At 48.0% G+C, this 14,779-nt stretch overlaps 2 protein-coding genes across 3 annotated transcripts in view; one reads left to right on the top strand and one right to left on the bottom strand.

Annotated features, from left to right (window-relative positions):
* LOC146184919 (uncharacterized) overlaps positions 1-14,779 on the top strand; it is a 37,027-nt gene that overhangs the window by 13,806 nt on the left and 8,442 nt on the right. The window contains exon 4 of one of the 2 annotated variants that reach the window (XM_084605884.1): positions 9,202-9,754. The exons of the other annotated variant lie outside the window; for it this stretch is intronic. Coding sequence (XP_084462010.1) covers positions 9,202-9,232 — 31 coding nt within the window. The 3' untranslated portion in view covers positions 9,233-9,754. Of the gene's footprint in view, positions 1-9,201; positions 9,755-14,779 lie in introns of those variants that run through there. 2 annotated transcript variants of the gene reach the window in all.
* Positions 4,096-4,998, bottom strand: LOC146184920 (uncharacterized). Its single transcript, XM_084605788.1, has one exon. It carries the CDS (start codon positions 4,957-4,959, stop codon positions 4,096-4,098), a length of 864 nt encoding a protein of 287 aa, XP_084461914.1. The 5' UTR covers positions 4,960-4,998.

The raw sequence follows: 14,779 nt of genomic DNA, 5'->3' as shown, positions 1-14,779 counted from the left end.
CATGTGTGCTTCGAAATCCCTCTGGACGTGGTGCCCGGTTAGCATATCCTCGGGCTGAGGCGTTGGCGGCCTCGTTTTCTTCCAAGTGAGTTTGTCTGGGAGGGAATGAGTTGTAGTGCGACGGAGGATTTGAAGTGCTATGCTGGAAATTCTTCCCTTTTGGTAGTTTCTGTATGCAGACTGTGAATGACGACTGTGTTCTGTATGCAGACTGTGAGAATGACGACGTGTTCTTTGCTCGTCGAGACTGCCAATCCAATTGCGGCCTCTTCGGTTGCGCCAGTCATTTGCTGGAATAGTTGCAGAGGTCTTTTCTGTAAATGTGGAATCCATGACGCTAATGGAGTGGGCTTGTCTTCCCGAGTATTTTGATGCATCAGTGTATCTCGTTTCCGGATTTGTTTCGTGGGCTTTGCTCAGGGCCCGAACTCTTGCCAGGCGCCGGTCTTTGTTGTATGTAGGATGCATACAGTATAACCTCGTTAATTCGAAGTCATCGGGACCGCGAGAAATCTTCAAATTAAGCGGGTTTTCGAATTAACCGAACACACCAAGAAATAAGACTTAGGCAAAAAAATTCGTTGCAGGAACGTGTTACCTTTATTCGGCATATTTTGAATTACTACTGAAAGTAATCAGAGATGCTGGTTTGCCGCGTCCGGTAGTTTGCGGCTCCTAAGGTCATGCTCTCGAGTTGGTCAAATAGACGAAACATCTCTGAACTTCCACCGCGGCACTCAACAAAACTGCGGATAACGTTCCGCGATCCGATAACTTCACCAAGAACAGGTGCTCGGGGAGGCTCGTCGGTGTCGTCGTCGCTGTCATCGCGCATGCTCGTACCAGCAGTGATCTCTCTCCAAGTCAGAGTAGCCAGTCTGCTCTTCGCTCTCAATGTTGATATACTCGGCGAAGCCGACTGCGTTGGACTCATCCTCTGCGCAGAGCGCATTGATGCGGTCGCAATACTCTGCTCCTTCTTCGTCAAGAGTAGTAGTACATGGGTGGTCTGCATCGGCATCAACAGTGCTTTCACTGGAAAAACCAGTGTGTTCAAAACACCGCCTGATCAATGTGGGCTCCACTTGTTTCCAAGCGTACACCATGAGGCATATGGCTCCGAGGAGGTCGATGGAGTACTCCTTGACATTGTTGTAGCAAAGGAGCATGCGCTTGAGCAGGTGGTACCGATAAATCTTCTTAGTGTGGTGAATGACGCCTTGGTCTATCGGCTGTGAGATCGAAGTGGTGTTCGGAGGTAACCAGCAGTGATCTCTCTCCAAGTCAGAGTAGCCAGTCTGCTCTTCGCTCTCAATGTTGATATACTCGGCGAAGCCGACTGCGTTGGACTCATCCTCTGCGCAGAGCGCATTGATGCGGTCGCAATACTCTGCTCCTTCTTCGTCAAGAGTAGTAGTACATGGGTGGTCTGCATCGGCATCAACAGTGCTTTCACTGGAAAAACCAGTGTGTTCAAAACACCGCCTGATCAATGTGGGCTCCACTTGTTTCCAAGCGTACACCATGAGGCATACGGCTCCGAGGAGGTCGATGGAGTACTCCTTGCCATTGTTGTAGCAAAGGAGCATGCGCTTGAGCAGGTGGTACCGATAAATCTTCTTAGTGTGGTGAATGACGCCTTGGTCTATCGGCTGTGAGATCGAAGTGGTGTTCTGAGGTAAAAATACCATCCTGATGGCCTGGAGATGTGGGATGTCGCCATGTGCCGGGCAGTTGTCGACGACAAATAGGACATTCCTGCCCGTGGCCGCGAACTTGCAGTCAAGTTGCCGCACTTACTCTTCAAATATTGCACCTGTCATCCAGGCTTTCTTATTGTGCCTGTAGACGAGTTCATCCTTTGGCGGCAGCCGCGCATTTTTGAAGCAGCGAGGCTTCCCTGTCTTCCCGACGACCAGTAGCGGCAGCTTGTGTTTACCGCACATGTTTGCGCCGAACAGCACAGTAATCCTGTCCTTGGCCTGTTTCCTACCCTTGATGGCGGTGTTCTTCACTGCGAATGTTTTTGTTGGCAGCATCTTATAAAAAAGTGCAGCCTCGTCAAGGTTGTAAACGTCGTCTGCACCGTACTCGCTAAGCAGCGGCGCCAATGTGTGGTTTCTCCAATCCTCGACAACGCTCTCGTTAGTGCTGCCGCTCTCACCACAGACGGTGAGAAAGGTTAAATTATTGCGTTCTTTAAAACGGCAAAACCATCCATTGCTGCACTTAAATTCCTCGTGCCCAAGTTGTAGAGCTAGGTCGTTGGCCTTCTCCCGCAGTAGCGTTCCATTGACGGGAAGTTGGGCAGCGCTTGCTTTCTGCAGCCAGCGAAGCAGAGCAGCTTCCACATCTTGATACGTGGGAGCCCGCACTCGTGACCGCTTCAAAGAATAGGTCTTGCCGTAAGCCTCTAGTATTTTTGACTTGTTGCTCAATATTGTGGACAACGTCGAGAGGGGCACGCCATGCCTTTTGGCCAACTCGGTCTTCGAACAAGCGCTCTTGCCTGCTTCCTGGATCAAGCAGAACTTTTGCTGCAGCGTTAAAGTCTTGTACTTTGGCATTTCTGCACTGCTACGGTCACAAAGCTAGCACTTCTGCACAGTCCCGCCCAAAAAAACGGCACAGTAGCCGACCCCTAACCACAGCGCACAACACAAAAAAATGGCGCAGGCGAGACCGGCGCGGCGGTGGTGGTGGCGTACTTGCAGCGTCGGAGGCACGGGGGAAGAGTGGGCGAAGCACACCAAGGGATGGAGTGGGGGCGAGGTCACGTGATAAAAACCGGTATGCCCGCCGTGTTGCAGTGAAGCACGTCTTCTCCTCTGCAGGCGCGTGAAAAGCGTTAGAGAAGGAAACTCTCACTGAAGACTCATTTCAAGCCTTATATAGTGACCCATTGAGGCTCTCTCGATCTTCGGGAAAGTAAGGTCAATGTGCGGAAGGGAATGACATATGCTAGATGCGAGGGCCGTAACAGCTAGCATGACTACATTGTCAAGACAGACGTTTCATCTGAGAGCAAAATAAAATCAAGGCACTGAAGGAAGTGATGGCATCTCCTACCATTCCATTTCCCACTGTCACATATTCCGGTTTACCTTACGTCGCTGGATATATCGTTAGTGAATCAACTTCGGGTGTGACGCTTGCGCTATTCTTCTTGAAACTAGCGAAAGAAGTAGCCCCATGTAGTACACTCTTCTACGAGGACAATACTCTAGTGGACTGCATTATCCGAAATCAGAGCTTGTTGCCCTATTGGACAAGCTTTTTTTTTTTTTTTTTTTCGAAAAAGCTGCCGTGCACCTACTACATACAAATGTTCTCGAAGTTCTTAAGATCCTGATTCAGTCAGCATTTCAGAATTCAACACTGAGTTGCCCGAAAGGAATTGACAACAGCTATGTTATTAGGTCTGCTTCTTTGATATTGGAAAAATTTCTCAGAATGCTTCTTCTCAATTAATTACACCAGGAAAGTGACAGAAGACCGAGAGGCCAACTCCTTATGTGCACAAGCCGTTCAAGAAGATTTTGAGACTGAATTTTCTAGATGCAGGTCGCATTTTGATGAATTGATGAACATATAGTGCAATGTGTGACTTTGAAGGACAATTTTTTTATTGTTTGCCGCTCTTTTCGATTCTGCTTAACTGTTTATGCCGATTTCCTTGATTAAAAGTAGTCGCGAGACTGCATATACATCTTCGGTCTTTCAACTGACTGATATGTTTTGAACGAAGGTAGAACAGCCCACTCCACTAGACAAGTGAAATTTTTACTATATGAGTAAATTTTTGTTCTTTACTCTGAATCTGAGACGCGCCATGAATTTTTGCCGGTGCCTCTTCTGATCTAAACGAAAACGGTAGCGGTTGACAGAATCTCCACCCAACAGTGCACCATGCACTCACGTCAGGTCGCGCTACACCTAATTAAAACATTTAAAGGCACATTGCATAGCCTGGTAAATTTATTTTTGTGCAAAACTTAGGGGTAAAAAATGTGTAAGTGTACCCGAAGCTCCATTCGATCGTGCACGTCTGCACTGACGAAGGAGCGCGCGCGTGAGCGGATTGTTGATTGTATTTTATTCCTCGTACACGATAAATGTACGATGTCTCCTAATCTGTACAAACAGTATGCGCGGAGACAGAAGCCGTTCTGCAACCGGATTCAAGCGCGGTAGCCCTTCTTGCATCGGTGGGTATTTGTACCCATTTGAAACACTGTACAGAGGAATCTTTTCATCTCTAAGGCTACTCTTGCATGTATTGCACGCCATAGCACTGGCTAAATCCTCTTCATTCCAATGCGGTAAAGCTTTAAGCAATGTAGGAAACATGAGGGAACTCACCGGCGTAAGTTTTTCTTTGTGCCACAACCGGTCACACACCGAACATGCATAGCCAAACGGATTGTTAGTGAAGCGTCTGTTGAATTCACGTGTTGCCGCTTCAAACTCCTTCACTCTCCTTGCATGTTCTTCAGGGCGCTGTGCCAGAACACTTTCATCGGTTTGAGTCCGGGTAGCTTGGGTGAGAGATCTCTCTCGTGTTTTCTTCAAACGTTCCTCTCGTTGCTCGGGTGTTTTTTCAGCATGCCGTTTTCTTTGCTTTTCATCCTGCCTCTCTAGATACGCACGTTCCTTCTCGAGTCGCTGCTGCCGCTGTTCCGGAGTTTCTTGGGCACATCGCTCCCGTTTGGCTGCATTCCGGCATTCCCAACTAGTAGTGCTGGAACGAGATGCACATTCCACACTGTCGGCCAAACCTATAACTTCCTCACCTGCTTCTGCCGTTGATTCTGCTGCCGAAGACGCTGAGCGTTTTTTTCGCCTGGCTGCATCTTGAGCTCGTCGCTTGGAAAGCCGTACTTCTTCTTCTTCTGTCTCCGTAGCTCGCTGATGCTTTCTCTTTGCAACTTGCTGAAGCGTATAGGCTGGAGGCGGCATCTTATGGGCTTGACGAGAAGAGCGGGAGTCAGGCCGCGGCCGTGGCTATGTGCCGTGCAAGGCGACGGCGTGAGATGGGGCCCCGTTTTTAAGCAGATGGTATGACGTCACATAGCGCGCAGCGCCCCTGGTGAGAGGAGTGGGAGTCGGGCCGTGGCTATGCGCTGCGCCAGGCGACTGCGTGTGATGGGGCCCCGTTTTTACACAGATGGTATGACGTCACAGTGCGCAGCGCCCCTAGTGAGAGGAACGGGAGTCAGGCCGCGGCCGTGGCTATGCGCCGCGCAAGGCGACGGCATGAGATGGGGCCCCGTTATTACACAGATGGTATGACTTCACGCAGCGAGGTTACGCGAAAGGTCAAGCGTGGCTATGCGGCCGCGGCATGGCACGGGCTGAGGTGGTAGCTAAAGTAGTATTGCTTCACAATAAAAACTTGCTAGTGTAAGGAAATTTCGAAATCCTTCATTCTTACTGCAGAGACAAGGCACAAATACATTTTTTTACTCTTTTTTTGCACGCGAAAAATACAAAATAGCGCTATTCACAACTGGAGCATTGCCAGACCTTTGCTGGCTGCCTCTTAAGGCGCACGCAAGGCAAATGGTACCATGATAAACACCAGTCACACGATGGAGTCATGAGTATCAAGATTGGTCCTGCACGCTTCACATTTCCATTGTTGCAGCCTTTGTTTACATTGTACCGTATCAGTCACGGCTAGCCAGGCATCATCTGAAAAATGAGCTCTAACAGCATTTATGTCAACATTTTCGTCTAAAACACCACAGTGCACTAACTCTGGCTGTTGCTCAATGTCTGCTTCTCCCAGTTCCTTGCCTTGCATTGAAGCTTTTGCAGCACATTCGCCAACTAACCATGTCAGAATTTTTCTTTTTTCTCTTGCTGACAAGTGCTTAAAGGGCATGCGTTCTCCAGCAACATGTTCCCGTTTCTTAATCAGCCCAACTACGGTCAGTGTGTGTCCTTTTGGCCACCCATACTTCCGCATTGCTGGCGCAACTTTGATTTGACTTAGCACATCACTTGATACATCAATAGCCTCGTTTGCTGTTGGAAGGCTTTCATTTCTCGTGTTGAAAGCAGCTTCGTGTTCCAGATTGTCATTGTGATTAAGGTCATGTGCAGTAGAATCTTCGGCAGTTGTGGAAATCACCTTATTTCCCACTGGTACAGTGTCAGAGGTGCTCGCATCAGAGACTAGCAGGTCATCAGAGGGCTTTTTCTGATCAGTTGTCCCTTCTAGGGCAGGTTCAACATTCTCTGACGAACTATCATCTGCACAGATGTCTTCAAAGGCACTTCCTGTGTTCTTGCTGCCTGCTGAACATTTGCCTTTTCTTTGCAAGTGCACCTCATAGTCATTTATCCAATGGCAAAGCAGTGCAGCAGTTCCATTCGCTCTGAAAATTTTGGCATCGAACCTTTAGCTACAATGCTCGCAAGCTTTCCTGTTATCACAGCTGCTTTTCTAAATTTTTGGTGACTTGAAAGAACTCTTGCATCTTTCTGTTTTTAAATACGCAATGGTGCTGTTTATCGTTTATCCTTGCATGTATGAATCAGCGAAAGCACGTGGTCAGCTGCTGCGATCATGACGCCCGCCCCAAGCGCGGCGTGATAAACTGAACCAGGCTAGTGCAATCAGGCCATCACGGGCACTCTGCCAAGTTCGCTCCCCGCCACCGCAGGAGCTATCAAAAGATAAACACGCCCTGACGTTATCGCTGCGCAGCATCTTGGCACGCCGCCAAGGAGCTGTGGATGAGACGACCGAAACGGACTGACGCGAGCCATCGACATGCAAGCGAAAATGCTCGCGATTTCTGCCGCCGCGGCGACGCAGAAACCTTGTTTTGAGCTGCCGTGGTGGCTCGAGTGGCGAGAGGGACGCAGTTCTAACAAATTTGAAAATTTTCGCTCTGCCGCTGCCACTCGTTGCTGAAATCGCTCAGTCGCTTGCATGTGAACGAGCTGGCCTTAACGCATTTTTTTTTTCAAATTCTCGGGTGCAAAAGTGGAGGGTGGGTTCATTATGCGAGTGGGTTGATTACGCGACAAATATGGTATCATTTTTTCGCACCGTAAGTGCCGTCACAAGCCGATTTCTGTATATCGAATTATCGATATATCGAACTCTTTCGCGATCCCCTTCGAGTTCGATATATCCGGGTTCGACTTTATGTCGACCCTCCAAATTTTGGAAGGACATTTAACAACAACAAAAAAAAAAGGCTGACTTATATGCGGCAATATATGGTAATGAAATTGTGTTGTGTCTCTGGCAGATGCTAACAGCAAAAAGCTATTACGCTCAACCGTTTTGCATGCCGACTTCTCTCTGTAATTAGGAAATATAAAACTTGTATTGCTTATACTCTGATTGTATGACAGCACCAAAAAAATGATGACTTATGTACCAGTCTTTTTTTTTTTTTTGCGCTGTCTGTATTCATGGATTACCCACTCGCCCATGCATCTGTTATAGCCGGACTTGCACTCCTTTTAAGGGGAGATGCGGGTCGAAAAACGCGGGTTTTTTCGAAAATGACTTTTTTGTTTTTACTTGTTTTGTCAAGTTTAGTGTCTCTACCTTCATGAAAATAAAAAGCTGAATGTAATCAGGAAATGGGCTGAAATTGCGTTTAAAGAGCGCACAGTGGCAGTTGAATGACCATCATTATCAGCCTGACTATACCCATTGCAGGGCGAAGGCCTCTCCCATATTTCTCCACTTAACCTGGTTCTGTGCTATCTGCATCCACTTGACCCCTGCGAACGTCTTAACCTCATCCGCCCCTTGCTAGGCTTTCCTTCCCTTGGAATCCAGTTTGTTACCTTACCCTAAGCCACCATCTGTTATCCTCCCCGCACTACATGTCCTGCCCATGCCCATTTCTTCTTCTTAATTTCCTCTAGAATGTCGGTAACTTGAGTTATTTCTCTGATCCACTAGGCACGCTTCCTATCTCTTAATGTTACCCCTACCATTTTTCGTTCCATAGCCCTCTGGGTTGTCCTCAACTTAAGTAGAACTCTCTTGGTTAGCCTCCACGTTTCAGCCCCATAGGTGAGTACAGGTAAGATGCAACTGTTGTATACTTTCTTCTTCAGCGATACCGGTAAGCTGCTAGTCATAATCTGCAAGTGCTTGCCAAATGCACTCCATCCCGATCTTATTCTTCTTGTTATTTCGTTTTCATGGCCCGGATCTGCAGTTACTACCTGTCCTAAGTACATATTCGCCTACTACTTCCACTACTTCGCTACCTAATGTAAACTGCTGTTCCTTCTCGAGGCTGGTGAACATTACCTTAGTCTTCTGCATATTGATTTTCAAGCCTACCTTTCTACTTTTCCTGTCTAGGTCATCAATCATTATTTGCAGTTCATCCCCCGAGTTGCTTAGCAAGGCAATGTCATCAGCAAATCGCAGATTACTGAGGTATTCTCCATCTACCTTTATCCTTAACTGCTCCCATTCCAAAGTTGAATGACCGAAACTACACTATTTTCGAACGTCCTGCGGCTGGCACGGCGTGGTTCCTTGCCGCTGCGGTTCGCGTGAGATCACCCAAGCCACATTCTCCCAATCACCACAGTTGCCCGTCGTCTACAGCGGAAGAAAAATTAAAAATCAGCATGCTTTTGTCGCGTTTTTCGAGCGCTGCGACTGGTTTTTAAATCACGTGGTATGAATTGGGCATCGCCATTGGCCGCCGTGCGCGCACATGTGGCGAAGCCCACTTGCTGGCTCCATGCTACATCGAAGTGCGTTTCTGAGTGACGATAGTTCGGCAACTTTATCTTCATCATGGATGAAGCACAATCGAACCAGCGCAGTCATCGAGGAGTGAAATACCGTTCTGTTCACAAATATAGAGAACGTTAGCGAAATTCGAAAGCGAAGGCTCGTCCAATGACAACTTGACCTGTGGCAGTTAGGCCTAGTGGAACCGACGCCGATCCCTCTAGCGTTTCAGATGCCTCCGGGGAATTTGAAGCAACGTTAGATTGTGTGAGTGCCTCGGAAAAAAAGATTGGGCATTTCTAAGGTGAGGAAATAGCCTGCGATGAGGCGTCATCTGTCGTTACTGACTTGGCAGCGCTGAACGTTCTTGTGGGCGGCACGATTTGCCCACGAGAACTCTGTGAGAACTCTGCCTGCCCGCAATGTGTCCTTTCCACAACATACTGATTGCGGCGAGTTGCGGCGTGCAGGGACACGAGCAAGGATGCGAGCCAAGATTGACAGTGGGAGCTCGGATGAAAGCTTCGCCGTCAACGTCAAAGCTGCTGTGGTGGCCTGTTTATAGGAATTGGGTATGAGCAGCTAGTGCGATTTTCCTCAATTATTGGACTCCACAAGCCGATGGATCAAAGCTTGGCACATCCAGAGAAATAACAATGCAGAAACAAATGTCCTTGAAGCTGACTGCAGAAGCGAACACAAATCTCCGCACACTGAAGAAAAAAAGCACATCTCTGAGTCCACTCGCAAGGGTCGTGAGGGAGCCACATATGCTGCAGGAAGTTTCTAGTGCCAGTGGCTGCTTTATGGACAATTTTCTTTTGTTCCAAAGATTGATATTAATTGAAGTGCTTTTTTTTTAAAATAAACATCCAATTATAACTTAAATGCGTATTTCTCAAAATGCAATTTTGGGCAATTTTCAGCGCTTGCCCTCCTTGTTTATGGTACTTCTGATGCTCACATCTGAATGAAATTTTGCACGCATTGTCTCTGAGGTATGAGGAGTGCCGTTATCTCTTTCAAGAATAAATACTGATCAAATATTTACTAAAAAATTAATTACCACATGGTGGTGCCTTGAAAATGTAGACTTGCCAGGTTCAAGTTTTTCACATCATTGGCATGCTTTATATGTAGGCACTTTATTATTAGTTTTTGGCACTCTACAGTTTATATGGATCAAAATGAGCCATCGATGATGTGTGTTTATGGAAGTTTAGAATGAAAAAGGGGGGGGGCAAAAGAGTATATTTTACACACTGTCACTGAACAGACAAAAACTATGCAACTTGCACTAAAACTAATTGCAGATTAGAAATCAGCATAAGAAACTGAATTATTAACCAGTTTTATAGCTTTAAGTCAAATATTAAAGAAAAAGTGTCTTCGAGTAGCATCTCCCCTTAAGTAACGGCAAACGAAAGCCAAATATGAACCACTGGTGGCCGAAAACATGCGTTTTGCCTAAGCAACCTTCAGCACGAAGCTCTCTGATCCAGTTACATCTCACATCGTGGAGTGCGATCCAAAATTTTACATTGTGATGCGCAAAATCAAGAAAGTAGAAAGCAAAACGTGTGCATTACGTGAAGGGCAGTCCCAGAAAAACACGCCGCCACTGCGCGTAAACGGCGATTTACAGTTTGCAACCTTCATGGTCGACTACCTTCGTATATTGCGTCAACAAGAGAACAGTGCACTTTAAAATGTGGTTGTACTCTCTGGAACAGGGACAGGTATGAGTAGCGAGGCACAGCATACACCTCCATGCATAAGCGGTACAGTGCGTTAACGACAGCATTGAAGAACGATCACTCACAAATACGTATTCAATGCGAGGCATCCGCATGACCCACAGTCCTGCAGTCCCCTGTTCACACGCGCCTGAGAGATGTTGCCTGGTGTTGAGAGCAGGACCGCGCTAGCAGCCTGCGCGTGAGGGTAAAAAAAAAACTGGTCTGTAACTTTTAGCTTGTTTTTCACTGTGAAAGACTGCTGCCGAGTCATGGCACCAAAACAAAGGTGGTGGTGGTGGTGAAAACTTTATTTTCCTAAAGAGAGAGAGAAAAAGAAAGAAAGACATTTGTCAAATGATCAATGGGCTTCTTTCCGTTGGCTTCGTGATGTGGCCGCCAGACCGTGTCTTTCGGTGACTTCCAAAGCCCAGCTCACCGCCCGCAGTTGTACCACAGGTTCAGAGCTGGTCACCGCAGCCTCCCATTGCAGTGGGTTAGATAATAGCCATTCGGCTTTGGGTTGGAGCTCAGGGCACATGTGTAAGATATGAGCTAGGTCGGCCTTTTTGGCATCGCAAAGCGTGCATTTGGGGGTGTACAGCCCTGGGTTGACCAGTGATAGTTTGAAAGGGTTAGGGAAGGTATCCGATTGGAGCTGCCTCCACGTCACTTGCTGGATTTTACTGAGGGATTTATCCGGGGCTGGGTATTCTAGTCTGCTATTCCTGTAATACGTGGTGATTTCTTGGTATGTTATCATGCGTTCCTTCCCCCCTCGCAGGCACGATTGGTCCACTGCTCGGTTGACGAATCCTCGGGCTATATTGTGGGCTGCTTCGTTCCCCGGGTGGGACGAGTGCGCAGGGACCCAGATAATTTTAATCTGGCGGGGAGAGAAATGTGATTTTTTTAGGATTCTATATGCCGTTTCGTGAATTTTGCCTTTTCCAAAGTTACGCACGGCCGTTTTTGAGTCGCTGAAAATAATTCCACAGGCAGTATTGGTGATTGCAATTGCTATCGCGGATTCCTCCGCTTCTTCCGCGCGTCTGCCGAGGACGGTAGCGGCGGAGAGGTGTTTAAATTTTTGGTCTACGATGGCGAACGCAAAGGCGTCCCGCTCTTCGTGTTCGGCCACATCTACGTAGACTGCCTCCTCGTAGTTCCCATAATGCTTGTGAAGAGATTTGGCTCTGGCCTGTCTTCTCTCCTTGTGGTACTCCGGGTGCATATTTTTGGGGATCGGGTGCGTTACGAGGTGCTTGAATATATCGCGGGGTACGGATCTTTCGTTCGTTTTAGTTGTTTCGAAACATATTTTTAGTTCCTGGAGAATGTGTCTCCCTGTAGGTGTGTTGGACAACCTCTCGTATTGGCCGATCCTGAGTGCTTTGATTAGCTCTTCGAGCGTGTTATGGATGCCCATTTTCAAGAGTTTCGTTGTTGGTGTGAATCTTGGCAGGTGTAGGGTTGCCTTGTACGTTTGTCTTATTAAGCAGTTGATCTTTTCCTTTTCTGCTTTAGAAAGGTTTAGGTATGGAAGGGAGTAGATGAAGCGGCTTAGCACGAAGGCCTGAACCAGTCCTCTGAGGTCCGCCTCCTTCATTCCCGCATGCTTGTTGGCGATGCGTCGAATAAGACGGTTCGTCTGGTTTACGCATGCCGTGAGTTTGTTGATTGTCGCTGTGTTTTTGCCATTGCTTTGAAGGTGCATGCCTAATAATCGAATCGTTTGGACTTCGGGGACTAAGGTGTTGTTTACGTAGATCTCTATGGGGATAGGAGCTGTTCTGGCCGATCCTTTCGGTTTGTAACGCATGACCAAGAGCTCCGACTTTGTCGGAGAGCAGGACAGGCCTATCGCCTCCGCCCGCTCCGAGACAATGTCAGCTCCCGCTTGCAGCATCTGGTCTATATCGCCGTCACTCCCTCTAGTCCATAACGTGATGTCGTCTGCATAAAGGGAGTGCGAAAGGTTCGGAACTCGCTCTAGGATTCGAGTCATTGGTATGAGTGTGATATTAAAGAGCAGGGGTGAGAGCACCGATCCTTGCGGGGTGCCTTTGCTGCCCAGTTTGAAGGTGTCCGATTTGAGCGGCCCGAAACGTATCTCTGCCGTCCTATTGGATAGGAAGGCTTTGATATAGTTTTGGGTACGCTCGCCTACGTCCAAGTCTGAAAGTGCTGCCGTTATGGCCTCGTGTTCGACATTGTTGAAAGCCTTTGTTAAGTCGAGGGCTAAGATTGCTCTTGTCCCTTTGTTATACCCTTGGCTTACCACGTCCTCCGACAGCCGGAGCACAATGTCCTGCGTGGAGAGATGTGGTCTGAAGCCTATCATGGTGTTGGGGAAGAGTTCGTGTTCGTCCACATGTGTTTGTATTCGGTTTAGGATGACATGTTCTAGGAGTTTGCCTAGGCACGATGTGAGGGATATGGGCCTCCGGTTTTGAATTTCCAGGCTCTTGCCCGGCTTTGGGATGAAAGTAACTTTCGTGTGCCTCCAGGAGGCCGGCAGTTCCCCTTTTTCCCAGCAGTTGTTGGTTACCCCGTCAGCTCCCGGTGCTGAGGAAGTGCGCAGCTGGAGCAGCGCCGCCCTTACCTCCGCTACGGTGATCTCCTCGTCCATTTCTGGATTTGGCGACCCGTCGTATTTCGGGAGTTTTTTTGGCATGGACTTGACTAGGTACTTGTCTCTGAGCGATTCGAGGAGTTTGTCGTCCTCGAGCGGGTGTGCGTGTATGATTCGGCTAATGTTTTTGTTGTGCGTCGATTTGCAGTTCTCCGGGTCTAGGAGGTGTCTAAGAAGGTGCCACGTGTCTTTGAGTCCGAGCTTGCCGCTCATTTGGTCGCACGTTTAGCCCCATTGTTGTTTAAGCAATTCTTGCGCATGCGATTTTATGTCTTTGACGAGGCGTGCAATTTTAAGTTTTAAATGCCTATTATTCTTTTGTTTCATCCACTTCTTCTGGAGGCTTTCGTGCGCCTGCCACATGTGTAGTAGTCTACTGTCCACAGATAGCGTTTCCGCCGTGACTGGTACTGCCTCGGTCGCAGTTTCGACGTCTTTTTCTAGCTGTTTTAACCAATCTTCGAGGTTCTCTATTTTACCCGCTTCGTTTTGAGTTCGAACGAGTCAGAATTTATCCCAGTCTGTGATTTTGATTTCTTTCCTTCCCTTTTTCTTGAGCGACGTTGCCGGGATTGTAGTTTCGATAATGTAATGGTCGCTGCCTAGGCTACACGCGGTGTTTTTCCACTGCCCGTTTCCCACGTTCTTGCAGAGCGTAAGATCCGGGCTAGTGTCAGCTTGCACGCTGTTGCCTATTCGTGTAGGTTGTAGCGTGTCGTTTAGCAGTGTTAGACCTTCGTCTTGGATGTGGTTCCAGATTACTGTGCCTTTCTTGTTGTTAATTTTGTACCCCCAGGCCATGTGTCTGGCGTTGAAGTCACCCACAATAATCAGTGGTCTGCGTCCACTAATTTTGAGAGCTTTGCTTATGTCTTCCGTTACCGGAGGGTGTTGCGATTTCGGTGCACTATATACGTTTAGAATAAAGAGGCTCGCGTTTCCTCTTTTTGTCGGTATGAGTTCTACGAGGAGGCAGTCTGCGTCCGTCGTATTAATTTCGTGCTCAACGGCCGTTACGTTTCTATTTACCAAAACGGCTGCGCACGAGTTTTCATATGTTTTAGAATTTCTGAGCTTCACTTTGGTGTTGGTTTCCTGAAGTGCGATGACGTCCGGGATTTCCGAGACGCTCATATTCTGGATGTGGAGCTGCAGGTTCTCCCGCTTTTGGCGAAAACCCCTGCAGTTCCACTGCCATACTCTGATTTCCTTAAGGTTTCCCGCCATATTGGAGCTGTGCCTGAGAATTAAAGGGGTTGGGTTCTGAAGTTGTTGAGGCTGCAAGAATTTCCACATGGTTCTTGAGTTGGGTTTGCATAGCAGCCACTGTAGCCTCCGTTTGGCTGAGTCGTGCTTCAAGGGGGTCCATGCGGCTGTTTAGCTGGGTGGAAAGCCCGCCTATCTGGCCTTTTATATCGGCTCTGTTTTTCTCAGCGGTTTTCATAATCTTCTCTTCCAAGCTAGCGTTAGAGCTTTGTATGAGTTGAATTATGTCTTTTAGGGTGGGGTTCTCCGACTCAGTTGTCGTTTCCATGGTTCGCTTTTTAGCCGGGGGGCTGTTACGCTGTGGTGAAGTGGCTCGCGAAGAGCTCACGGATGCGGGTACCGAATTGTTTAGGTTAGCCCGTGGGGCATATTCTATCGGAGGGCTCGGAGTCTCCTTTTGTGGGGGGAGGG

This window comes from Amblyomma maculatum, chromosome 6, assembly GCF_055883805.1.
Source record: "Amblyomma maculatum isolate TAMU_Amacu chromosome 6, ASM5588380v1, whole genome shotgun sequence".
NCBI classification, from domain to species: Eukaryota; Metazoa; Arthropoda; class Arachnida; order Ixodida; family Ixodidae; genus Amblyomma; species Amblyomma maculatum.
This window is presented reverse-complemented; position numbering and strand designations above follow the sequence as displayed.